Genomic DNA, 27,427 nt, shown 5'->3' on the forward strand with positions numbered 1-27,427 from the left:
GGGGGGGGGGGGGGAGGAGGGGTGGGAAGCTCATCTCCAGTGGCTACACACTGTATGATTCTATTTATTTTGAATTCTCAAGAGATGAATTTATAGTGATGAAGAATAGATCAGAGGTTGCCAGGGGTTACAGTTGGGGAAATACCTTTATAATAAAAGCCTAGGGAGAACCGAGATGGCGGTGATATAGGCAGACGTGTCCCAGGTCGTGTCCCGGAGCAAATGGAGCGAGCAGCTGAAGCTAGTAACACTCACACCGAATTGGCGAAATTGCTCAGCTGGTGAGAGGCTTTGCAGCCGGGAAGAGCAGAACTCCCCTGGAAAGGTAAAAAAAAACCAGGGATTTGGGCAGGAAAGTTTGCCAGACCTCTGAGCCCAGAGAGTCGGAGGGAGACCGCGTGGCAGACAGCCACGTCCCTTGGGACAGGCACAGCCCCTGACCGGGGAAAGGAGAACCGCGGGATTCCTGGCGCCGCCAGGGAAATTGAGAGCTGGGTTCTGTGATCACGGAGGACTGAGCCTAAAGGGGGCAGCCTGAAGAGCTGACCTGACCATACAGTCCCGGTAAGAGAAGAAGCTTACAGAAACCAAGCCTTCCCCGTTTCCGCGGCCGGCATTTGTTTGTTTGTTTTCATTGAATCCTGTTCATGGGACATTTCGGAAACAGACACTCACCTGTGCTGAAGAGAGGGAGAGTGTGCTGAGGAGTGGAACCTGGGAAGAGACTGGGGAAAGAGGGGGAGCCGGGAGAGGTGGTAGTGAATTGAGTGCTGAGACACCCCTGAGCCCAGGACTGGGGCAGCCACCCTCTCCGGAGAGTGAGACTCCTCCCCCCAGCCCCCAGGCAAGGAGCACAGCCACACCCAGATTCCACCCTGTACGAGATCAAGGATTAAGATAACCTGATCAGTCCCTGGGAGTTAACAGGGTCTGGCCTATAGGGGGATTTTCAATCCCAGCAACAACATAGCGCCGGTAACTAACTATTACGCAGTCAGCTCTGGGCAGTGAACTTCCACTGGAAAGAGAGGCCCTATAGCCTCAGAGGCCAACCCCAGAACACTGCCACCCAGAGGCTGACCCACAAACTGACTCTTTGCTAAACACAAAATAAGGCAGTCTGGGAAATAAATGCGGCATGCTTTAAAATAAGGACTGTGGTTTACAACACAGAGGAACAGTATATCGCAGGGAAACTCAACACTCTCCTGAATACCTGGAAGGTCTAAGGCGAGCCACACTGAAGAATAGAAGAAACGAAGGACCTTCACTACTGCAATTTTTTTTTTCTTTTTTCACTTTTTAACTAAGAAACCAATTATTTTTCATTCTTTTTTTTTCTGTTCTTTTTTTTTTCTTTTCTTCTTTTTCCATCACCTGATTTTACCCTTTTAATTACTACCTTCTTATTTTTAACCAGTATTATTACTGCTACCATTTTACCACTTTTTAAAGTGCCATTTTATTTTTTCTTTATTTTATTTTGGGATTAGTGTTCACCATTCTATTTTCATCGTTATATTATTGGTTGTTTCTAGTTTGCATTCATATCCAGGGAGCTGTTGCTGGAATTTGTTGGGATTAATGGCTGTTCTATAGGAGTATTCTCCTCATATAAAAAGTCTCTTCCCCTCTTCCACTTCATTCTCTCTTTTCGCTCTTTTTCTTTTCTTTTCTTTTCTCGCTTTTATTTTCCCCCCTCCTTTTTCCCAATTTCATTTTTTCACTCCCTTTTTTTGGTCCCTACTTTTCTTTTCCTTTTTCTCTTTTATCTTTTTCTCTTCCTTCTTCCTTATCCCCTAATTCTCTTAATTCAGGTGGTCACCTTTAATTGGGGTTATTAATATCGTGAATATATTTGTGTATAGTGCCTGGTACGTGGTGCCTTGTTGTGTTGTATTTTGTGCCTTTAAATCAACGCAGCAGATCCAAGCAACAGCAACCTCCTGAGCACCACATCCTCTGCTGAGGAACAGCAGCTGTACGTGAAACCTCGCCCCACCAGCCAGAAGAGCCACCACAGCTGTGAACAGCACCCACCAGAGGAGCTGCTGACAACTGAAGAGCAGCTGCTACCGCAACCGCCCGAAGAGCAACCACAGACCAAGGAGTCACTGCCACCTAGGGAGCAACCACTGAACAACTCAATGTCTAGATATGTCAGTGAGATCAAACATGGGTAGACAAAGAAACCCCCAAAGGAAAGAGAAGGAGGACTCTCCAGAAAAGCAGCTAAGTAATACAGAGGCATGCAACATGACAGATAAAGAATTCAGAATAAGGATCCTAGAGTGCATAAACCGGATGGAGGAAAAAATCGACAACCTCTGCAAGAAGCAAGAAGAAACAGATGAAAAAATCGATAACATATGGAAGAAGCTAGAAGAAACAGATGAAAAAATCGATAACATATGGAAGAAGCTAGAAGAAACAGATGAAAAAATCAACAACCTAAGTAAGACCCAAGAAGAAATGAAGAGTGATATAGCTGCAATGAAAAACTCCATTGAAAGTATCAACAGTAGACTAGGAGAAGCGGAGGACCGAATTAGTGAATTAGAAGACAAGGAAGCAAAACACACCCAAAATGTACTGCAATTGGAGAAAAAAATTAAAAGACAGGAGGAGAGCCTAAGGGAGTTTTGGGACAACATGAAACGAAACAACATACGAATAATAGGAGTACCAGAACAACAGAAGGATGAACAAGGATTAGAAAACCTACTCGAAGAAATAATATCAGAAAACTTTCCTGAGGTGGGGAAGAAAAAAGTCACACAAGCCCAGAGAGTCCCAAACAAGGTGAACCCGAAAAGACCCATACCAAGACACATCATAATCACCATGGCAAATGTTCAGGACAAAGAGAGAATCTTACAGGCTGCAAGAGAGAGACGGAAAGTTACATACAAGGGATCTCCCATTAGATTGTCAAATGAAACACATCAGGCCAGAAAAGAATGGACTGAAATTTACAAAGTGATGCAAAGCAAAGGACTGAATCCAAGAATACTCTATCCAGCAAGGCTATCATTCAAACTTGAAGGGGAAATAAGAAGCTTCACAGACAAAAAAAGACTAAGGGAGTTTGTCACCACCAAGCCAGCAATGCAAGGAATGCTAAAGGGACTGGTATAAAAATAAGAAATAAAAAGCTCAGAAAGAAAACAGCCACACACAAAAAGAAATGGCTACAAACAAGTACCTTTCAATAATAACTTTAAACGTAAACGGACTAAATGCTCCAACCAAAAGACATCGAGTGGCTGAATGGATAAAAAAACATGACCCATACATCTGCTGTCTACAAGAAACCCACCTCATTAGAAGGGACTCACACAGACTGAAAGTGAAAGGATGGAAAAATATCTTTCAGGCAAATGGAAAGGAAAAGAAAGCTGGGGTAGCAATACTTATATCGGACAAAATAGACCTCAAAGTGAAGGCCTTAACAAGAGATAAGGAAGGCCACTTCATAATACTAAAGGGATCAATACAACAAGAAGATATAACCCTGGTAAACATATATGCACCCAATGTAGGAGCACCCAAATTCATAAAAAAAACTCCTGGAAGATATCAAAGGAGAGATCGACAACAATACAATCATAGTAGGGGACTTTAATACACCATTGACAGCACTGGATAAGTCCTATAGACAAACAACCAGCAAAGATACAGCAATCCTAAATGACTCACTAGATCAGATGGACTTAATAGACATCTTCAGAACACTTCACCCCAAAGCCAGAGAATATACGTTCTTCTCAGGTGCTCATGGTACATCTTCAAAAATAGACCACATATTGGGTCACAAGCAAAGTATCCCCAAATTCAAGAAGATTGAAATCATAAAAAGCGTCTTCGCAGACCACGATGGCATAATATTAGAAATAAACTACAATAAAAACAACCCAAAATACTCAAACACCTGGAAGCTGAATAGCATGCTATTAAATATTGATTGGGTTACCAATGAGATCAAAGAAGAAATTAAAAACATCCTGGAAACTAATGACAATGAAAACACAACAATCCAAAACCTATGGGACACATTGAAAGCAGTCCTGAGAGGGAAGTTTATAGCTCTACAGGCCTATCTCAAAAAACAAGAAAAAATGGTAGTAAATCATCTAACTCTACAACTCAAAGAATTAGAAAGAGAGCAACAAGAAAACCCCAGAGTGAGCAGAAGGAAGGAGATAATAAAGATTAGAGCAGAAATAAATGACATAGAGACCAAAAAAACAATACAGAAAATCAATGAAACCAAGAGCTGGTTCTTTGAAAGGATAAACAAGATTGATAAACCTGTAGCCAGACTCACCAAGAAGCAGAGAGAGAGGACCCAAATAAATAAAATCAGAAACGATAGAGGCGAAATAACAACAGACCCCACAGAAATACAAATGATTGTTAAAAAATACTATGGACAGCTTTACTCCAACAAACTAGACAACCTGGAGGAAATGGACAAATTCCTAGAAAAATACAACATTCCAAAACTCAATCAGGAAGAATCTAAAAATCTCAACAGGCCAATAACTATGGAAGAAATTGAAGCAGTCATCAAAAAGCTTCCATCAAACAAAAGCCCAGGACCAGACGGCTTCACAGGGGAGTTTTACCAAACATTCAAGGAAGAACTAAAACCTATCCTCCTCAGACTACTACAAAAAATTCAAGAGGAAGGAACACTTCCAAGCTCATTCTATGAAGCCAGCATCACCCTAATACCAAAACCAGGTAAAGACAACACAATGAAAGAGAATTACAGGCCAATATCCCTCATGAACATAGATGCCAAAATCCTCAACAAAATCTTAGCAAATCGGATCCAGCAGTACATCAGAAAGATCATACACCATGACCAAGTAGGATTTATCCCAGGGATGCAAGGATGGTACAATATCCGCAAATCAATAAACGTGATACATCACATAAACAAATTGAAAGAAAAAAACCACATGGTCATATCAATTGATGCAGAAAAAGCATTTGACAAAATTCAACACCCATTTTTGATAAAAACTCTCAGCAAGGTGGGAGTAGAAGGATCATACCTCAACATAATAAAAGCCATATATGACAGGCCCACAGCCAACATCATACTCAACGGACAAAAACTAACACCATTTCCCCTAAGAACAGGAACAAGACAGGGATGCCCCCTCTCACCACTCCTGTTCAACATAGTACTGGAAGTGTTAGCCATTGCAATTCGGCAAGAAGAAGAAATAAAAGGCATCCAAATTGAAAAAGAGGAAGTAAAACTGTCCTTATTTGCAGACGACATGATATTATACATACAAAACCCTAGAGATTCCATCAAAAAGCTACTAGACTTAATACATGAATTTGGCAATGTAGCAGGATACAAAATTAACCCCAAGAAATCTGAGGCATTTCTATACACCAATAGTGAACTTTCAGAAAGAGAGATTATAAAAACAATCCTGTTTACCATTGCACCAAAAAAATTAAGCTACCTAGGAATAAACTTAACTAAAGAGGTAAAAGACCTCTACTCAGAAAACTACAGGACATTGAAAAAAGACATAGAGGAAGACATAAACAGATGGAAGAACATACCGTGTTCATGGATTGGTAGAATCAACATCATTAAAATGTCCATACTACCCAAAGCAATCTATAAATTCAACGCACTTCCCATTAAAATACCAACAGCATACTTCAGAGATCTAGAACGAACTTTCCAAAAATTCATCTGGAATAAAAGAAGACCCCGAATAGCTGCAGCAATCCTGAAAAAGAACAAAGTAGGTGGGATCTCAATACCAGATATCAAGTTGTATTACAAAGCCACTGTTCTCAAAACTGCCTGGTACTGGCACAAGAATAGGCATATAGATCAATGGAATAGAATAGAGAGCCCAGAAATCGGCCCGAACCAATATGCTCAATTAATATTTGACAAAGGAGGCAAGAACATACAATGGAGCCAAGATAGTCTCTTCAATAAATGGTGTTGGGAAAATTGGACAGATATATGCAAGAAAATGAAACTAGACCACCAACTTACACCATACACAAAAATAAACTCAAAATGGATAAAGGACTTAAATGTACGACAGGAAACCATAAAAATTCTAGAAGAATCCAAAGGCAACAAAATCTCAGACATATGCCGAAGCAATTTCTTCACTGATACAGCTCCTAGGGCACTTGAAACTAAAGAAAAAATGAACAAATGGGACTACATCAAAATAAAAAGCTTCTGCACAGCAAAAGAAACCATCAACAAAACAACGAGAAAACCCACTGTGTGGGAAAACATATTTGCCAATGACATATCTGATAAGGGCCTAATCTCCAAAATTTATAGGGAACTCATACAACTTAACAAAAGGAAGATAAACAATCCAATCAAAAAATGGGCAAAGGACCTAAATAGACACCTTTCAAAAGAGGACATTCAGAAAGCCAAGAGACATATGAAAACATGCTCAAAGTCACTAATCATCCGAGAGATGCAAATCAAAACAGCAATGAGGTACCATCTCACACCTGTCAGACTGGCTATCATCAACAAATCAACAAACGACAAGTGCTGGAGAGGATGTGGAGAAAAAGGAACACTTGTGCACTGCTGGTGGGAATGCAGACTGGTGCAGCCACTATGGAAGACAGTATGGAGTTTCCTTAAAAAACTGAAAATGGAACTCCCATTTGACCCTGTGATCCCACTTCTAGGAATATATCCCAAGAAACCAGAAACACCAATCAGAAAGGATATATGCACCCCTATGTTCATAGCAGCACAATTCACCATAGCTAAGATCTGGAAACAGCCTAAGTGCCCATCAGTAGATGAATGGATTAGAAAACTGTGGTACATCTACACGATGGAATACTATGCTGCTGTAAAAAGGAAGGAACTCTTACCATTTGCAACGTCATGGATGGAACTGGAGAGCATTATGCTAAGTGAAATAAGCCAGTCAATAAAGGAAAAATACCACATGATCTCACTCACTCATGGACAATAGAGACCATTATAAACTTTTGAACAATAATAGATACAGAGGCAGAGCTGCCTCAAACAAATTGTCAAACTGCAGCGGGAAGGCCGGGGAGGGTTGGGGGGCAGGAGGTAGGGGGGTAAGAGATCAACTAAAGGACTTGTATGCATGCATATAAGCATAACCAATGGACATAAGACACTGGGTGATAGGGGAGGCTAGGGGACTGTCTAGGGCGTGGGGATAAAATGGATACATATGTAATACCCTTTGTAATACTTTAAGCAATAAAAAATAAAATAAAATAAAATAAAAATAAAATAAAAAAAAATAAAAATAAAAAAAAATAAAAGCCTAGGTGGCATCACGCCCTCATGTGATGTCATCACAAGATGGCCACCACCAGATGGCCACCACAAAGATGGCCGCCACAAGATGGCCACACGCACAACAGAAGCAGGGCCCAGCGGCTGCTCCACGCAGTGAGGCCTGGGGGTCCCGCTGCTTCTCTGCCTTGTGCAGAGGAGGCGGGTGCGGGCGGAGGAGGTGGGTTGCTGCAGGGGAGGGCAGTTGTGGGTGATCAGGCCAGCAGGGGAGGGCAGTTGGGGGCAATCGGGCCGGCAGGGGAGCAGTTAGGCATCAATCAGGCCAGCAAGGGAGCAGTTAGGGGGTGATCATGCTGGCAGGCAGAAGCGATTAGGGGCAATCAGGCAGGCAAGTGAGCGGTTAGGAGCCAGTGGTCCCAGATTGTGAGAGGGATGTCCAACTGCCGGTTTAAGAACTGGCAGTTGGACATCCCCCGAGGGGTCCCAGATTGGAGAGGGTGCAGGCTGGGCTGAGGGACACCCCTGGCCCCGTGCACGAATTTCATGCACCGGGCCTCTAGTATGACTATAAAGGGGTAGTTTGAGGGATGTTTTGTTTTCTTTGCATGATGGAACAGTTCAGTATCCTGATTATGGTGGTAATTATATTAATCTATACATGTGATAGATTTCATAGAACTACACACACACACACATACACACACACACACATGCACACACACAGAGCACATGTAAAAAAAGGTGAAATGTAAATCGGATGTATAGTTAATAGTATTGTGCCCATGTCAGTTTCTTGGTTTGATAGTGTGCTCTCATTATGTAAGATGTTTTCTTTGGAGAAAGCTGGGTGAAAGTCTTTTTTCTGTTTTGCAACTTCTTGTGAGCTTTAAATAATTTCAAAATAAAAAGTTTTCTGAGAAAAAGAAAGCACAGGGATTTCTGGTAAAAGCTAGATTAGGAAGCACTACTTGACATAATGCTAAAATGGGGTCCAGGGAGTGGAGGAGCGCTCCCTGCCCAGCGGAGGTGGGAAAGGAAGAAAGAGGAGTGGAGATTCCTGCCTTGGAGACCATTTGGTAGAACTTGGCCCAGACCTGTTAGCCTCCCTCCAGTCCCAGCTCACGCCTTCTGGGTTGGGGTGAAGAGAGAAACGGAAGCCTTTCCTCAATAGGTCCAAGTGGGAAAACGGGGGGGGGGGGGGGGTAGGGATAATTCTTAACAATGTTCACAAAAGGTTAAGTGTGTGGAGAGCGAAAGATTAAACAGCATAAGCACTCAGGTTTTGGAATCAAACTCCACCTCAAATCCCAGCTCCGCCATTTACTAGTCATGTGACTTGATCTCTGTATTGAACTTTGCTGAATCCCATTTCCCTATTGAAAAATAGAGTCACGCCCTGGCCGGTTTGGCTCAGTGGATAGAGCGTCGGCCTGTGGACTGAGGGGTCCTGGGTTTGATTCCGGTCAGGGGCATGTGCCTTGGTTGTGGGCACATCCCCGGTGGGGGGTGTGCAGGAGGTGGCTGATAGATGTTTCTCTCTCATCGATGTTTCTAGCTCTCTATCCCTCTCCCTTCCTCTCTGTAAAAAAATCAATAAAATATATTTTAAAAAAAATAGTCACGACACTGCTTATCTCAGAATGCTGTGAAGACTGTGTTAGATTGGACATGTAGAGCAACTGTCCAGCACATAGTAAATACGTAATCAATGTTGGCTACTCTCTTTTTTTTTTTTTTTAAATCCTCACGGAGGATATTTTTCCATTGATTTTTAAGGAGAATGGAAGAGAGAGGGGAAGACAGAGAGAAACATCGATGTGAGAGAATCACATCGATTGGTTGCCTCCTGCAGGGCCCTGACTAGGGCCTGGGACAGGGAGGAGCCTGCAACTGAGATACGTGCCCTAGACCAGAATTGAACCCGGAACCCTTCAGTCAGCAGGCCGATGCTCTAGCCACTGAGCCAAACTGGTTAGGGCCGGGCTCTTTTTAACATTATTAATATCATTACCAATATTCTTATAAGTACCGCGCGCTAACCGATTGCGCAACTGGAGCTCAATATCATTACCAATATTCTAATAGAAAAAGCATATAGTCAGATTCATCTGTAATATATATTTTGGATGACTCAAAAATATTTCAGAGAACTCTTAAAAATCTCTTTTTGTGTTTTATAAAATCAAGTTTTAAATGATAATGATAAATAAAGTGAAATGTTTATGCTTAAACATATATATATATATATATATGTATATATGTATTTTTTTAGGATCCTTCAGTATTTGAATTCTTCATAAAATCAGGACTTAGTCCCTATATGTGTAAATACAGATAATGTAACTTAAAATTGATAGCTGTTACTTTCTATAGCAGGCCTTTTATGTGCTTTCATTTAAGATCTCTAACCTTTATAGCACTCAGCAAGACAAATATTATCTTCCACATTTTCAGGTGAAAAACCTGCCTTACACAGTTTGTAAATGTAGTCAGCCTGATTTCAAAGCCCATGCTTTTTCCACTACATCACATTACCTCAGTATGAATCCGTGAAAGCTGCTTAAACACGCACAGAGCAAGTATCTAACAGTTGTTCCTTTCACGTCAGATTACAAGACAGAACATACAATTCCTCTCACAGCCCAGGGCAGACACTTCCAGGCTGTTGCTGGGGCCAAAACTTGGAGCCACTAGACAATGATGGAAACCAAGAGCCCAAAGCTGATTGTAGCAAGAATTCAGCCTGGGGTTCCAGCCAGTAGGTGAAGCCAGGAGTCAGAGAGGGAACCCTGCCAAGGTCTGCGGTCCAGGCCAGCAATCAGAATCAGAAGGCACTCCAGGGCCCTCAGGACTTCCCCTCTGTCTCCTCTTGATAAATGCCAGCTATACGGGGCCTTTGAGAAGGCTCAGTTGAGGGGCAGGTGAAAACCCTCAGCCTACCAGCACTACTGCTGGACGTTAGAAACTGGGGTAGGGAAGGGCCCTCATAGAAATTTGTTGATCAGGAATATGGACACTGGACCGAGGCGGCTGGGGTAAACTAGGGGGCAAGTGAGAGAACACTGGACGGAACCAGGAGTTAGGACATCTGGATTACAATGTGGTCCCTATGTGGCTGTAAAACTGTATGCAGGTCCCTTCATCTTAAAATGAGGGAGTCAGGTCAGATCAGTGGTTAAAGCTATGTTCCTCAGAACCCTAAGGCTCAAATGGTGTCCTAGGCAACTTACAGGGGCAGAGTGGTGGGAGCAAGCAGGTCCTGCCTGTCTGGCAGTCTCCCTTTAATCTCTTCTAAGTATTGAACCTCTAAGAGCCCTTCTAAGTCTCACGAGTTACCCAGGATAGCAAACATTGAACAAGTTTCCACGAGGCTTAGGGCCTTGTGGAAGGTGCTGATGGGGACACGGCTAAGTAAAACCCAGTCCCGCATCAGCAATTCCCAGATTCTAGCCCAGTGAGGGATGATTCCAGCAGCTGTAGCTGTTCAGGATTCCTCTCAAGTTCAGCAAGGCCCAAAGTTCTGCTGCTGCAAACCCCAGGAAGAGAAAGGCTGGAAGAGGGAAAGGAAACCTCCCCAGACTGGCCGCCAAATCCTTGGTGCCTCAAAGAGATGCATTTACAGAAGGATAATGTCGGCTTCACAGCAGACTCCCTGTGAGTGGGTGTTCCGTGTGGCCAATCGTGCTTGTGCTCTGTGCTCCACTTGAAATCAGGGCATCTGCTCTGCCCTCTGGGAAGTACGACAAGTCTCCTGCCGGGAATTGCCCAAGGCCCTCTCCCACAGCTAAGGGAGACGGGAAGTTGAAACCGCTGCTTCATAAATGACAGCACTGCTGACGCTCTGGGGTCTGAGTTTATGAGAGAAGAGAACCTTTTTGTTTCTAGTGTTTTTCCCTCCGGCGTTTAAAAACAATTTAAAATAGATTACAATTGCATGAGACATAACAAAAATACATTTGGAAACTAATTTTTTATAAAATTGATATGGAGTGTGGCCATAAAACTCCCAATTAAAGCCACGCAAGCGCCTTTCTACTAAGGGTACGCTTTGGGGCTTTTTCTCCTCTCATCACCAGCTTATCTCGAATCTGTCAGTATGTTTTTCACTACTGTCCTGGGCTTGAGCTGGTATAATGAAGTAATGGCATTTGGTATTATATAAAAAGTTCCACATTTCAGCTTTAAAAATATTTGAAGGATGCATTTTTAAATTGGTCCACAGGTCTGTTCATAGTCCAGGAGGGTTATGTATTCTGAAATTTTACACTCGAAGTTCATATGCATATTCACATATAAACATCTATAATAAACATACATTCATATGCATAGATTTTGTTAAACAGCCCAGTGGATACTGAGGAAATAACTGCTTACATTATCTTAATACTTTGTTTCATTTTAAAAGATGAAAAGACAGAATAAGAAAATGGTCTTTGCTATGAAAAGGTTAGAAACCAGGGAGGTGGTGTCCTAATGAGCTGAGGACAGAAATTATCCTATTTGCCTTCCAGCCTCCAGTTCTTCTTACCTTGCCAAGCAGATACTTAGGAGTTGTTTAATTAATGTTTGCCGCAAGAAGATCATTACAACGTGGAGACACTGAAGTCATCTGCTAAATGAGAATTTGAGGTCAGGATATTTAGCAGGTTTTCTTTTGCATTTAATAGCTAAATATTTTGTGTGATTGATTGGGAGATAATTCTAATGCATGTCTGGTAACCAGGTCAGTCTGTTGTTCCTGCTTAATGCAGAAAAGCAGAAATGGAAATAAGCCAGTGACAGGCAAAAGAAATTTGCCTCTGGAGTAAGTTAAAGGAAGAGCTGGAAAGGACCTTCGATTTCATCAGGTCCAACCACTGCTAATCATTTAGCCATTGTGCAGGCAGAACGTCTTTGTTCTTTCAGTTCCTTTCCAGCTTCAGCAACTGTGGGCCTGAACTGACAGAATACAGTAGCAGGTAAGGAGCTCGCTCTCTTCACGAGTACTTACGACTATGGGAAAGCAGGTTGATTTTAGAGAGGCCACGCCCAGCCAGGACAAGAGGCAGGGCTGAATGGGTTAGCTCTTGAAAAAAAAACATAATTTACTGGCTGCAAGGATGCAAGCAGCAAATCAGTCCGAGATCAGCAGATTTTCTGAAGCCGGGGAATGGGATGCGATTGTCAACCTCTGAGCAGATGTAAGCTGGGAGCCTAATCTGTGTGGTCGTGAAGATGAGGTCTCATCCATCAATTGCTGGACAAGGGCTGTCCTGATGTCACTGGGCCTGCATGGCCCTGGACACATGATGTAAGAGACATATTGGACAAAAGCATTGCCTGGAGGAATTCTCCTGGGAGAACTCAGCCAATAGAAAGGAATCTTTCAAGTGGCCTGATTTCATTGGAGACAAGTAAATACATATGTGGGTGTGTGCATGTGAATGCACGCCCCGCCCCCGCCCGCCCAGGATGCTGCACTTTCCTAGGAACAAAGAAAATGGGAGAGCAGAAGCTCCACAAGCACAGTGATCCTTTCTCTTGTTTATTTTTAGACCCTTCGGCATCATGCTGACGGGGAATCAAAGGAGGGGCTCACCCAGATGAGGTTTTCAGTGAGGGTTTGGAGTGGTCAAAACCCAATGTCTGTGGAAGGCCATGGAACTCAGAGCCCCCCAAATATATCTGGCCCTTTTGTGTTCAGAGGGAGTTCTCAGCTTTTCCAGGAGGGACCAAAGGGATCCCTCTGAAACTCCTACCAGTACCCCTCTTGTCTTAATACGGAGGCATTGAATACCAGCTCTTCAATTTCCCTCTGACTATCAGGGATCTCTGCTGCTTTACAGCCATTCGCCATGTGTAAGCCTTATAGACGGGCTTTTCCTTGGAGTGAGATGTAGTGCCATTGCAGGCTTTTGAGCAAAGTAGTGACATGATCTGATTCACCTTCACTGTGGCTGCTGTGTTGAAAACAGACATGGGGAGGGTTCAGTATAGAGGCAGGGAGACCAGTTAGGAGGCTATTGCAATAATCCAAATAAGAAATGCAAAGTAAGACTGACCAGGGAGGTGGCAGCAGAGGTGGTGAGAAGTAGTTGGATTCTGGATGTATTTCAGGGATGGAACTAATAGGATTTCATGACAGATTGGCAATGGTGGTGAGCAAGAGTCAAGGATGACTCCAAGATTTTTGGTCCAAGCAAATAGAAAGATGGAGTTGCCATTATCTAAACTGGTGAAGAATTTGAGAGCAACAGGTTATGGGGGGGGGAGAAGGGGTAGGAGTTAAAATTCAACAAGATATATGCACCCCTATGTTTATTGCAGCATTATTTATAATAGCCAAGATATGGAAGCACCCAAATACCATCAATAGTTGAGTGGATAAAAAAATTGTGTACATATACAGTGTACAATGAAATATTACTTGGTCATAAAAAAGAATGAAATTTTACCTTTTGCAAAAACCTGGATGGAGCTAGAGGGTATTATACTAAGTGAAATAAGTCAGAGAAATACAAATACCATATGATTCAGGGGTCCGCAAACGTTTTAAACAGGGGGCCAGTACACTGTCCCTCAGACCGTTGGAGGGCCGGACTATAGTTTTAAAAAAAACTATGAACAAATTCCTATGCACACTGCACATATCTTGTTTTGAAGTAAAAAAACAAAACGGGAACAAATACAATATTTGTATTTGCATGTGGCCTGCGGGCCGTAGTTTGAGGACCCCTGATATGATTTCACTTATATGTGGAATCTAAAGAACAAAATAAATGAACAAACAAAACAGAATCAGACTCATAGATTCAGAGACCAGGCTGCTGGTTGCCAGAGGGGAGGGGGGCGTGTAAAAAAGGTGAAGGGATTGAGAAGTACAGATTGGTAGATACAAAATAGTCACAGGGATATAAAGTATAGCATAGGAAATAAGTCAATCATATTATAATAACTAAGTATGGTGCCAGTGGGTGCTTGAATTATCAGAGGATCACTTTGTAAATTGTGATAATTGTCTAACCACTATGCTGTACACCTGAAACTAATATAAAATAATATTGAATGTCAACTGTAATTGAAAAATAATTTTTTTAAAGAGTAGGAGTTAAATATTGGGTGGATTGTGATCAGAGAGTAGGATATTGATGTTTGAAGTGGTACCATTCTGAATAATCATAAAACCCAGGGTATGACCTGGGTCTGGGTGTCTGGAAGTGGAATAAAGTGAAGTCATTATGATTAAAGAATTTAGAACTTTTGCGGTTTAAAGGTTAATGAAATTTCCTAAGATGGTGGTCCAGGCAGGAGAGGAAGGAGCAGGGCAAGGCTATTGTTGCCCTTATGATACAAAGTTTTCATATAAATGGCTAGAGGTTAAAGAAATATTAGTTTGATGTGTACAGAATTTGAGTTGGATTCAGATTTAGAACCTAATAGATGAGAAATAAGCAAGAGAGAAAAATGATCACATTTGCTGAAACATACCAGACAACATTACGATAAAGCTGTTTAGAACATAGCCAGATGAGATATATTTATAATCTTATTGTAGCACAGATAGAAAACAGTGGATTGGAAAATAAATTCAATAAATCTTCACAATTTATTCTTCTTTGTTTTATTATAATGCCTTTTGAAAAGACATTCATATTTAGTTATAGATATGTTTAAAACTCAATGATACTATTTATATCAATTCATGTAGCATTTTAGAAAGCATGGTCCTGTGACATCTTAGGAAAGTTTTCTAATAATCACAGCAAGTCAAGAAGTAGCCTTCACCCTATTTTCAGGCCCAGTTTCCAAACTCAGTGCTTACCCATCATTAAAAAGAAACAATAGCCCTATCTGGTTTGGCTCAGTGGATAGAGCATCGGCCTGCGAACTGAAGGGTCCCAGGTTCGATTCCGGTCAAGGGCATATACCTTGGTTGTGGGCACATCCCCAGTAGGGGGTGTGTAGGAGGCAGCTGATTGAGGTTTCTCTCTCTTTGATGTTTCTAAATCTCTATCCCTCTTCCTTCCACTCTATAAAAAAAAAATCAATAAAATATAAAAAGAAACAATAGCATGACCAAAGTATAATAAACCTCCAAGTTCAGAAACCAATATTTGATAAAGATTTTTAAGTCATCATACCTATAAGCTGGTGGATTGTCACTTATGCATCTGAATTCATTATAGACTATTGAGATGATAATCCAGGTTCATACAAATTCTGCAGATGCAGATGGATCTTTTTCTCTTATGTATTGAGAACTTACTTGAGGATAAAAAAAAGTCAAGAAAGTTCTTGCCTCATATTGCCAATCAATAAATGAAGGAAAATTGATGAGATCACTATGTAATCCTTTAAAAAAGAAAACCCACCTTGTTTTTCACTGCCAGTAACCCAGTCTGGCCTTTATTCTCTTTGTAAACGCAACATAAGTAATCCAGATGTGACTCACTCTTTATAATTAAGTATGTAATATTTCAGTCTTCTTGCTTTGTGGAAATTATGGGTTTGTGGTTGATTAAAATATTCAGCAAATGTAGTTTCATCTTTTAGTTTAAGAGAAAAATACAAATGACATTGCCGGTTGAATGCCCATCAGAGTAGCAAAGACATTCCCAGACATATATTATTCACCTGCTGAATTGGAGATGATTCACGTTTCAGTGTCTTCACAGGTGTTAACTCGGCCAAACAAACAGGTAAATCACTTTCCATTCATTTTTTTTCTGAGGCGAGTTTCCAGTAAAATTGTTTTACTTTGAAATATGCATATATAAGTCCAGGTCATGCCCGTTTGAAAAATGAATTTGCATCAACTTCTGAGATGTGAAGACTATGCCATTTATATTTTGTCCAAAGAGACAAAATTGAGTTCCTCCTAACTAAATCAGGAGGTGGGGAGTTCTAGATGAGGATTTCATGCAGTACTGAATTACACGAAAGGAGATCTGGGTTCACATAAAACGGGTCTGGAGCCCTGACCGGTTTGGCTCAGTGGATAGAGCGTCAGCCTGCAGACTCAAGGGTCCCGGGTTCGATTCCAGTCAAGGGCATGTACCTTGGTTGCGGGCACATCCCCAGTAGGGGGTGTGCAGGAGGCAGCTGATCGATGTTTCTGACTCGCTATCCCTCTCCCTTCCTCTCTGTAAAAAAATCAATAAAATATATTTTTAAAAAGGGGGGTCTGGAAAAGAATGCAGAAAGAAACCTACCTACAGCGATCTAGACAACACAGATGCGTGGCTGTGAAACCCAGAATGTTGCTGATGAGGAGGTCATCGGATATTTATTGCTCATGCCCAGGAGCTTGTGGGTGGCTATGGGAAAGAATAGCCTCTGTTACTGGTCTTGCAGGAGCCCACCCCGTGGTAGTGTCACTGCCCAAGCTTCTGACTGCAATGAATGGCCTGTCCCAGGTCAGCCGTGCTCTCCTCTCTGACTCAGTGTCATCACTGGTCTCTCAGATGTATGATTCTTCTTAACAGATGCTTTGTGGAGCTGCTGGCTTGCATTGTTCTCATTTTGCTAATCAATATTCACCACATATTCCCCCATATCTGTTCCCATAAGATAAAGAAACTAGGGAAGATGACACTCTGCAAGCCCACTATTTGAAGATGTGGTGACTGAGGATGTTAGGGCTAGATCTTAAATTTGGATATAGGAGACATAAGGCAAACAATAGGGAAATGTTCTTTATACATGTAGTGCTCTTGTTAAGTGATGAATGTGGTATTTTAAGAAAATCAGTCTGAAAGTAATATACAGGAGGTATTGGGACAGGGGAAAACTGGTGTTACAGAGAGCTAAAGATTACACTAAAAATCTAAAAATTAATATTTTTGCATCACCCTAGAGTTTTCAAAGAGTTTTTGCACACGCTTCATTTGATCTTTGCTTTACTTGGAGGGTGGATCTGAAGATGATATTATCTTCATTTCACACATGAGGAAACAGGAACTTAGGAGTAGTTGAATGACTTGCCCAGAGTCACACAGCTGTGAGAGATGAAGCCAGGATTTCCATTTGTCACACCTGCCTCTAGTTGATCCTAACATGATTGTATCTTGTATAAACGTGGTAGCAGGAATGGAGAGAGAGGGACAACTCGGAGAGATTTTGAAATAACAAGTGAAATAAACTGGCCATTGATAGGGTATCTATCTATATAAAAGGTTAACATGCTAAGTGTCCGACCATCCGGGTAATGACATCAAGTAGCAACACCTGGCTTCCTTTCCCTAGCAACGACTAGCCTCAGGTGGAAGCACTTTACACTGTAACCAAATGTCTGTGAAGCATTTTCCGGTGCCTCGTCTCATTTGATCCTCACAGAAGTCCTGGACTAGGTAGATAGGAGACTCAGTGGAATCCTATTTTATTTTCATTAGCTGGAAAACAGATTTAGAAAGCTTATAAACTTGACCTGACTGAAAAAAAGTAAGAAATGGTGGAACTTGAAAATGACTTCAGGTTTTCTCACTGCACAGAATATAGTCAAACACTGCTAGAGATAAATTTTTTACCCTTTGTTCTCCCTGCATGATCTACAATAATCTGCTTCGTGTTGATATTTACTGCTGTGTTGCTGACAATTATCTGAAAGAGAAGTCGGGGTGCTTCACTGGGCCGGAAAATGTTTAGCTACATCAGAAAGCAGGTCTAATTAAGCAAGTTTGTTCTATATCTATAAAAGGCTAGGTTGACTCATGCATGCACGATACATATAAAGCTCTCACTGGCCCCAATCGCACATGTGTGTTTCAATCTGTCATTGTTGATCGTGAATTTGATTGTTTTTGTTGACATTCTGAAGCTGAAAGAAAGTGGCGGCATCACAGGGTAGATATAATTATCCCCGTGTAACGCAAGTTGCCGTCATATTCAGAAATTAAGATGGAGGACCTCCTTTTGAAAGGCACTTGCTCATTCATTGTAAACCAGATCCCAATAATCTGAATGCCATTAAAATGAAACAAATCCGTATCCTGTTTCCTACATTACAAGCAATGACGTATCCTATTCTTTTCCCACGTGCTGAAAAAGGCTGGGGAGCAGATATTGCATTAAGACTCAGAGATGACAGTGTAATCGACAATAATACTAGATTCAATGGGTGATGCTGAAAAGGAAAATTTTCTCATCGAATTTCTTAAAAGTATTACTCCTTTGGGAATACCATGTCATAAATTAGAATTGAAAGTAGGTGCAATCATCATGCTACTGAGAAATCTTAATAGTAAATGGAATCTTTGTAATGGTACTAGATTTATTATCAAAAGATTTCGACCTAACATAATTGAAGCTGAAGTATTAACAAGATCTGTGGAGGAGAGGTTGTTCTGATTCCAAGAATTGATTTGTCCCCGTCTGACACTGGCCTCAGTGTTAGAGTAATTCTAATCAATTTATCAGTCATTGTTTTTATCAATGTTGTTTTTATATCATGTTTTTTGTTGTTTTTATATCATGTCTTTGTTGTTATATCATGTTGTTATTGTTTATTTATTAATCTATATATTATTTTCATATACATTTTACTAATTTTTTTTCATCTCTGACACTTCTATTATAGAGAAAGGGTGAATAGCAATATTAAAATATTTCTTCTAATTAATTTCCTTTCAATGTACACGAATTCATGCACCAGGCCACTAGTAGATGATAAACAAACAGGAGAAGGAAATGTGATTCCGAGGTTTCTGAAGCCTGGAAGGTGTTGAGATTAATAATATCATCAGCTGAGAAACTAAGATGGCGGCATAGATAAACACCGGGAAATTGCTGCTTCCCACAACAATTGATAAATGCATCAAAAACACAAGCTGGACTCATCCAGAACTACAGGAGAGCTGGCTGAGTGTAAATTCTACAACTAGAAGGAAAGAAAAGCACACTGAGAGCCAGAGGAGCTGCGGAGGTGGAGTGCAGAGGGAAGCAGCCAAAATGTGGAGACAAAGAAACAGGTCACAAATGGCAGAAACGGAGGAAAGCAAACGACTGGATATAGAGTTCAAGGCCACGTTTATAAGGTTTTTCAAGAATTTTATGGAAACCGCCGATAAATTTAATGAGTCCCTCAATAAGTATAGTGAGACCATGGAGGACATGAAAAAGGACCAACTAGAAATTAAGCATACACTGACTGAAATAAAGAATAATTTACAGAGATCCAACAGCAGACAAGAGGATCCCAAGAATCAAGTCAAAGATTTGAAATACAAAGAAACAAAAAATACCCAACTGAAAAAGAATAAAGAAAAGAGATTCCAAAAATATGAAGATAGTGTAAGGAGCCTCTGGGACAACTTCAAGCGTACCAACATCAGAATTATAGGGGTACCAGAAGAAGAGAGAGGGCAAGATATTGAAAACCTATTTGAAGAAATAATGACAGAACACTTCCCCCACCTGGTGAAAGAAATAGACTTACAGGTCCAGGAAGCGCAGAGAACCCCAAACAAAAGGAATCCAAAGAGGACCACACCAAGACACATCATAATTAAAATGCCAAGAGCAAAAGACAAAGAGAGAATCTTAAAAGCAGCAAGAGAAAGACAGTCAGTTACCTACAAGGGAATACCCATACGACTGTCAGCTGATTTCTCAACAGAAACCATGCAGGCCAGAAGGAAGTGGCAAGAAATATTCAAAGTGATGAATAGCAAGAACCTGCAACCAAGATTACTTTATCCAGCAAAGCTATCATTCAGAATAGAAGGTCAGATAAAGAGCTTCACGGATAAGAAAAAGCTAAAGGAGTTCATCACCACCAAACCAGCATTATATGAAATGCTGAAAGGTATTCTTTAAGAAGAGGAAGAAGAAAAAGGAACTCTTACCTTTTGCCACAGCATGGATGGAACTGGAGAGCGGATAAATACCACATGATCTCACTCATTTGTGGAATATAATGAACAACATAAACTGATGAACAAGGACTGATCCAGAGACGGAGAGGCATTGATTGGACTGTCGGGCTTTGGAGGGAGGGTAGGGGAGGGTGGGGGAAAGGGGGAAAGATCAACCAAAGGACTTACATGCAGGCATATAGGCCTAACCAATGGACACGGACAACGGGGGGGGGGGGTGAGGGCATGAGCGGGGGGGGGGGTAGAGGGTAACGTGGGGACAAGGACACATATGTAATATCTTAATCAATAAAAATATATTAAAAACAATAATATCATCAGCTGATGTTGGCAGCATGCTTACTACATGCCAGGTCCTATGCCACACATTTGGCTATATTGCCTCATTGACTCCTCACAGCTCTGAGGGGAAGGGGTATTATTATCCCTGTTTCATAAGGGGAATACATGAAAGTTGTTTTTATTTTTAAAGGGCGTGGCGGGGGGGGGGAGGTGGAAATCAAGGATTTTACTCCAAGACAAGGGAAAGTTCAACTGGACTCTGGCTGATGGTGACCATACTTGGGGCCTGTGTCCTGGGGCAGTGCCTTGGTGTTCCTACGTGTGTGGACGTAATCATGCTACCAGCCACAAAGCAATGGAACTGAGCCACTGGTGGTTATGATGTTTGCAAATCCAGCACTAGCAACCTGTCTGTTTAATGCCTCCTAGATATTTTGCTGCTGTTAAAATAGGCTGCGCTAAGCAGGTGGCTTTGCCTTGGCTCTGGACTTTAAGATTGTCAGCCAGGTAATCTAGGTGTATAGATAACAATGCTTCCCTCCTCAAATATTATAAAAAATAAAAAATATAACTAAATGTAATTATCATATGATTCAGTATAAATATTGCATTTATGTAAAATATACTATGTAGACTAAAATTCTTAAATACAACTGTACATCCTCCTTGTTACTAGTTACTTTTACTTCTTGTTATCGATAACAAAAACAAACAAACAAAAACAGCTTAAGCCTGGCGTTTCCTTAAGCTTAACCAATTCACACATTTCTACCTTGTCCCGAGCCTCTGTTGAGTCCAGGGTTTGTCTGAGCCCTCCCTCTGACCTTTGAATTGCTCTGTCACCATATTGAAAACCCCTCGAGAAAGGACCCTTGCCATATTTCCTGCTTTCAATCCCCGCTTCCTCGTTCCCTCTTGGTCAGGTAGAGACAGGAAAACAGTTTATTTATCAAATAAAGTAATAGCGTATGAAAAAAAAATCCCAAGGCTTTTTTCCAAATAGCAGTTTACTTTACAGCTCATTTCTAAAGGTTTTCAACTGTATCTCTTTAGGTATCTACCTGCTAGATTGTTCACTAGGCTGCATGCAACAGTCTCTTAGCAACCATAAACTTCATGGAAAACTCCTAACTCTTTTAGAAGTTGGCCTTCTCTTAAAAGACTTGGAGTTATACAAGCAAGAAGTGCCGGAATTTAGTTCTCTTTTAAAATAAATAAATTATAACAATATTTCAGAGGGCTATCAAGTGGTTTCTTGCCGTTGGCCCCTCCCTCTGAAGCTGCATTGGAGATGTTGCCGGTGAGGAAGCCGTGTCCTCCCCCAGGGAAGGGGTCATGACTGTCTTTTATCCTGACTCCCTCCAGGATTGTGAAGATGTCCAGTCCCAATCTGAACATTGTGACCTTATTGGGCAGTTGTCTGACTTACAGTAGCGCTTACCTCTTTGGGATTCAAGGTCAAGATGCTTCAGTGGGCAGCTCCATGGAAACTCTCATTCAGGTAGGTGAAGTCTTAATTTTTGTTTTAAATATAATGCCCAAGTTTTGATAGGTTTTTAATCGGCTTACTCCTGTAGGTGGTGGTTATCTGTGTCTTTGATGTGGGCGCTGTCAGAGGCAATCCCTGGAGTGCTGAGTCAATGAGGCCCCCCCCTCTGTCCCATGCCCTCTGTGGACTGAGGCTTTGTGGACCAGAATGTGTGGAGAATGACAATGGGTTCTCTCATGCCTCTTGCTCCTGTCCCTTTCCACTGTAGGTAAGACTGTCCATGCTGTGCATTGGGACCTCCCTTGTGTTTGGACCCATTCTGGGGAAGAGCTGGCGACTCTACAAGGTGTTTACCCAGAGGGTCCCAGACAAGAGAGTGGTGAGTAGCAACAAGTACACAGTGCTTGACTGCAGATGGCAGCTTCACTATTGATTAAAAGCTAGAGCAGCTTTGCCAGATTACTGGTCTGGCCCTTTTACAACAACCTGAAGTTCCTACTCCTCACTTCAAACCTGGGAGTCCTGTGGCCTCCCAAGTCCCCAAGCCTGGAAGGCTGTGTGTTACTGCTATTGGAGAGAGAGGTCTTTGAACATAGGTTCTGCTTCATACGTACCCAGGGCCCTGGTACTGCTCTGGGGATGTGAGCTGGCCAAGATGAGGCACCAGCGTGAGGTGACCAGAGAGAGCATTGCTCGACACAGGTGTGAGTTGAAAGTGGAGGGAGGGAGAATGAGTACAGAGAAGCTCTAGCAAGTGTAAGCAGGTATTTCCCTCAGTGGAGCCCAGTTCTTTTCCATGTCGGAGGCCACTCTCTGCACTAAGAAGGATGGACCTAGAACAGAGAGCAGAGGAGAAGACACCCATTCAGCAGATAGAAGCTATGTGGCAGCAGATCACCTACATGTCTCTGTTATCAGATGTCATCCTAACCACATCCCCTCATTTTATCAGGTTCCCTGATAGAGCTGCCCAAATCTCAAAGCCTGATCATCAAACTCTGTCTATAGGCTCTGCCCAGTCCCAATATATCTCTCAGTGGGATTTTACTTTTGTGGAATGATGCTTTTTATTTTTATTTTTTAATTATTGAATAATGGTGAATATTTATCAAAAGCTCAGCTGTAAGTACCCATACATATGAAAAACATTGCCTAAACATGGACAAGAAATATATCCATCCCTCACAGTGGTTCTCAACCTTCCTAATGCTGCGACCCTTAAATACAGTTCCTCATGTTGTGGTGACCCCCAACCATAAAATTATTTTCATTGCTACTTCATAACTGTAATTTTGCTACTTTATGAATTGTAATGTAAATATCTTATATGCTATATGTGTTTTCCGATGGTCGCGACCCACAGGTTGAGAACAGCTACTCTAGAATATTGATTTTTTTTAAAAAAATAGCTTTATTGAGGCATAGTTGACATGCAATGAACTGCACATATTCAAAGTGTATGATTTCATAAGTTTTGGCATATGTATATTCATTAAACATGGTGTATAAGCCACAAAAACTTTCTTATACACCTTTATCTCCCTTTCCTGTCCAATCCTTTATCGCCTGTTCCTGTCCCTAGGCAACTATTGATCTGCTTCCTGTCACTATAGATGACTTTGCATGTCCCAGAATTTTACATCAATGGAATCATACAGTATGTACTTTTTTTCCCCATCTTCTTACACTTGGCATAGTTATTTTGAAATTCATCCATGTTGTGGTGTGCTTCAGTGGTTCTTTCCTTGTTACTGTAGAGTAGTATTCCAATGTGTAGATGCATTTCAGTTTGTTTCTCCATTCACTGATTGGTGGATGTTTGGGTTTGTTTCCAGTTTGTGGCTATTAAAAATAAAACTATGGATATTCATGTACAAGTCTTTATGTAAACATATCCTTTTATTTCTCTTAGATAAAAACCCAAGAGTAGTCCTAGCTGGTTTTGCTTAGTGGATAGAGCTTCGGCCGACAGACTGTAGGGTCCTGGGTTGGATTCCGGTCAAGGGCATGTGCCTAGGTTGCGGGCTCAATCCCCAGTAGGGGGCATGCAGGAGGCGGCCGATCAATGATTCTCTCTCATCCTAGATGTTTCTAGCTCTCTCTCCCTCTCCCTTCCTCTCTAAAATGAATAAAAATATATATTTTTAAAAGCGGGGGGGGGGGGGACATCTTAAAAAGAAAACACCCATGTGTAGAATGGTTGGATCATGTGGTAAGTGTATGTTTAACTTTTTAAGAAATTGCCTGACTGTTTTCCAAAGTGATTGTACCATATTACCTTCTCACCAGCAGAGTTTTAGAGTCCCTTTCCTCCACATCCTCTGCAACATTTGACTTGGTTGGTCTTTTTTATTTTGGCCATTGTAATTAGTGTGTGTAATAGTATCTCGTTGTGACTTAATTTGCATTTCCCTAATGCAATGTTGAGCATCTTTTCACATATACACAGGATCGGGACAAAAGTAGGTTTACAGTTGTTTATATGGAAAATAATACAATAATTAATAAAAAATACACGAAGAAACTGTTTCACATAAAACTGTAAGCCTACTTTTCCCCACCCTGTAATAGTATATCTTCTTTGGTGAAGTATCTGCTCATTTCTCGCACATTTTTAAATTTAGTATTTTGTTTTCTTATTACTGAGTTTTGAGAGTTCTTTTTAAAAAAAAAAAATTCAGGATATAAGTCCTTTATCAGATATATGATTTGCAAGTATTTTCTTCCAATTTGTGGCTTTTCTTTTTATTCGCTGAAGAGTGTCTTTCAAAAAGAAGAAGTTTCTAATTTTGATGTTCAATTTACCTAATTTTTTTATGCATTATGTTTTTGGTATCAAATCTAAAAACACTTTTGCCTGACTCAAGGCCCCAAAAGGTTTTCTCCTGTGTTTACTTGTAGTTTTAAGAGTTTTCATTTTTACAATTAGGCCTATCATCATTTTTTAGTTAATTTTGAAATATGGTGTGCTACTTGGATCAAAGTTCATTTTTTTACATATGGATATCCAATTGTTCCAGCAACAATTGTTGAAAAGACTGTCCTTTCTTCATTGAATTACCTTTGTTGAAAATCATTTGTCGATAGATATCTTGATCTATTTCTGAATTCTACTGTGTGTCATGGATGTAGTTTATTTTAACACAAATACCATATTACCTTGATTACTGTAGCTTTATATTAAATCTTGAATTAGGGATTGTTAGCTCTCCAACTGTGTTCTTCTCTTTCAATGTTGTTTTTGCTATTCTAGAGCCTTTCAATTGTCATTTGGGTTTTTGAATCAGTTTGCAAATTTCTACAAAAATCCTATGGAGATTTTGATTGAGATTGTTTTGAATTTATAGATCAAATTGTAGAGCATTGACTTCTTAACAATATTGTGTCTTTTAACCCATGAACAGAGTATATTTCTCCATTTATTTAGGTCTTCTTTAATTTATTTCAGCATTTTTTTTGTATTTTTTAGTGGAAGTCTTTTACACCTTTTATTAGATTTATAACTAAGTATTTTATATTTCTGTGCTACTATACATGTTATTGTTTTTTATTTCACTTTCCAATTTTGTCTTGCTAATATATAGAAGTATGATTTATTTTTGTATGCTGACCTTGTTCGCTGCAAATCTTACTAACCTACTCATTAATTTTAGTAGCTTTTTTATTTATTTATTTTATTTTTTATTGTCTAAAGTTTTACAATTGTCTTCTTTATCCCCAATTGACCCCCCCAAGCAAGAATTCTAGTAGCTTTTTAAATAGAATCCATCAAATTTTCTACATGGAGTATCATATCATATGTGAATAAAGACAATTTCTGTCCAACCTCTTGTATGATGGCACTTGCTAAAAACAATAGTACAATGTTTAATAGAAGTGCTGAGAGCAGACATTCTTGAGTTGTTCTTTATTTTATAGGGAAAGCATTCAGTCTTTCAAAGCTAAGTAAGATGTTAGCTGTCATTTCATTGTAGATACCTTTTATTTAATTGGGGAAGCCCCTCTATTCCTATTTTTCTGAGAATTTTTATAAAGAATTAATGTTGGGCCTTGGCCGATTTGGCTCAGTGAATAGAGTGTCGGCCTGTGGACTCAAGGGTCCTGGGTTTGATTCCGGTCAAGAGCACATGCCAGGGTTGTGGGCTCGGTCCCCAATAGGGGTCGTGCAGGAGGCAGCCAATCAATGATTCCCTCTCATCATTGATGTTTCTATTTCTCTCTTTCTCTCCCTTCCTTTCTGAAATCAATAAAAATATATTTAAAAAAATAAATAAAGAATTGATGTTGGGCTTTGTAAAATGCTTTTACAAGGTTTGTTGACATGATTACATGTTTTTGTTTTTTTAGTTGTTCATATGTTGGATTACAATAAATGATTTTAGAATCACAAACCAACCTTGCATTCCAGACAAACTCCACTTGGTCAGGATGTATTATCCTCTTCTTATATTGTTGGATTTATTTTGTTTATAATGTGAATTACTGTTCATAAGGGATTGCTCTATAATTTTCTTTTCTTGTAAAATCTTCCTCTGGCTTTGGTATCAGGATAATGTCAGCCTTCTAGGATGAATTGGAAAGTATTCCCTCCTCTTCAGTCTCTGGAAGAGTTTATGTATAATTGGCATTCACCTTGTATAAGTACTTTACAATAGTGTGCTTCTATTTCTCCCCTTCTCAATCTTTGTTCTATTGTTTTTACTTTTGCATGTTATTTTTGTTTGTTTGTTTAAAATTAGTTATCTTTTTAAAAATCAAATATCTGATGGAAGAGAAAGAACTTATTTTTTAAAAATATTTTTTTGTATTGATTTCAGAGAGGAAGGGAGAGGGAAAGAGAGATAGAAACATTGATGATGAGAGAGAATCATTGATTGGCTGCCTCCTGCATGCTCCCTACTGGGGAGGAGCCCATAACCCAGCATGTGCCCTGACCAGGAATCATACCATGTCCTCCTGGTTCATGGTGACACTCAACCATTGAGCCACAATGGCTGGGCTAAAATTGGTTATCTTTTAAAGATATATTTAAAAATAAAAATCAATCACATAGTTTTCCATTAAATTAACATTTCCAGAGCTCTTACTCTCCTTGTACAAGTATCCTTTTGATATTATTTTCCTTTTTTCTGAAGGATCTCTAACATTCTCATGCAAGTGTGCTACTGCTGAATTTTTTCAGTTTTTGTTTATCTGAAAAAGTCTTTATTCCACCTTTGTTTCAGAAAGATATTTCCTGTTGGATGTAGAATTCTAGGTTGAGGTTTTACTTTTTACTCTTAGTACTTTAAAGTTTTTTCTCCACTGTCTTCTCACTTGGCCTTCTACCTGATGAGATATCTGGTCTTCCTTATCTTTGTTTCTCTATAGATAATGTATCTTTGTTTACTGGTTGCTTTAAAGATTTACTCTGAATCACTGGTTTTGAGCAGTTTGATTAAGCAACCGATTGCTTTTATCTTACAAACACCAGGAATCATTAACTGGTTGTGCCTT

The 27,427-nt window shown here is 40.4% G+C and overlaps 1 protein-coding gene across 1 annotated transcript in view; it reads left to right on the plus strand.

Moving 5' to 3' along the window:
* Positions 1-27,427, plus strand: part of GPR156 (G protein-coupled receptor 156) — a 110,458-nt gene that overhangs the window by 62,179 nt on the left and 20,852 nt on the right. Inside the window, exons 4-5 of the mRNA XM_059687729.1 lie at positions 21,808-21,943; positions 22,200-22,310. Of these exons, the coding sequence (XP_059543712.1) occupies positions 21,808-21,943; positions 22,200-22,310 (247 nt within the window). The remainder of the gene's footprint in view (positions 1-21,807; positions 21,944-22,199; positions 22,311-27,427) is intronic.

This window comes from Myotis daubentonii, chromosome 3 (genome assembly GCF_963259705.1).
Source record: "Myotis daubentonii chromosome 3, mMyoDau2.1, whole genome shotgun sequence".
Classification (NCBI taxonomy): domain Eukaryota; kingdom Metazoa; phylum Chordata; class Mammalia; order Chiroptera; family Vespertilionidae; genus Myotis; species Myotis daubentonii.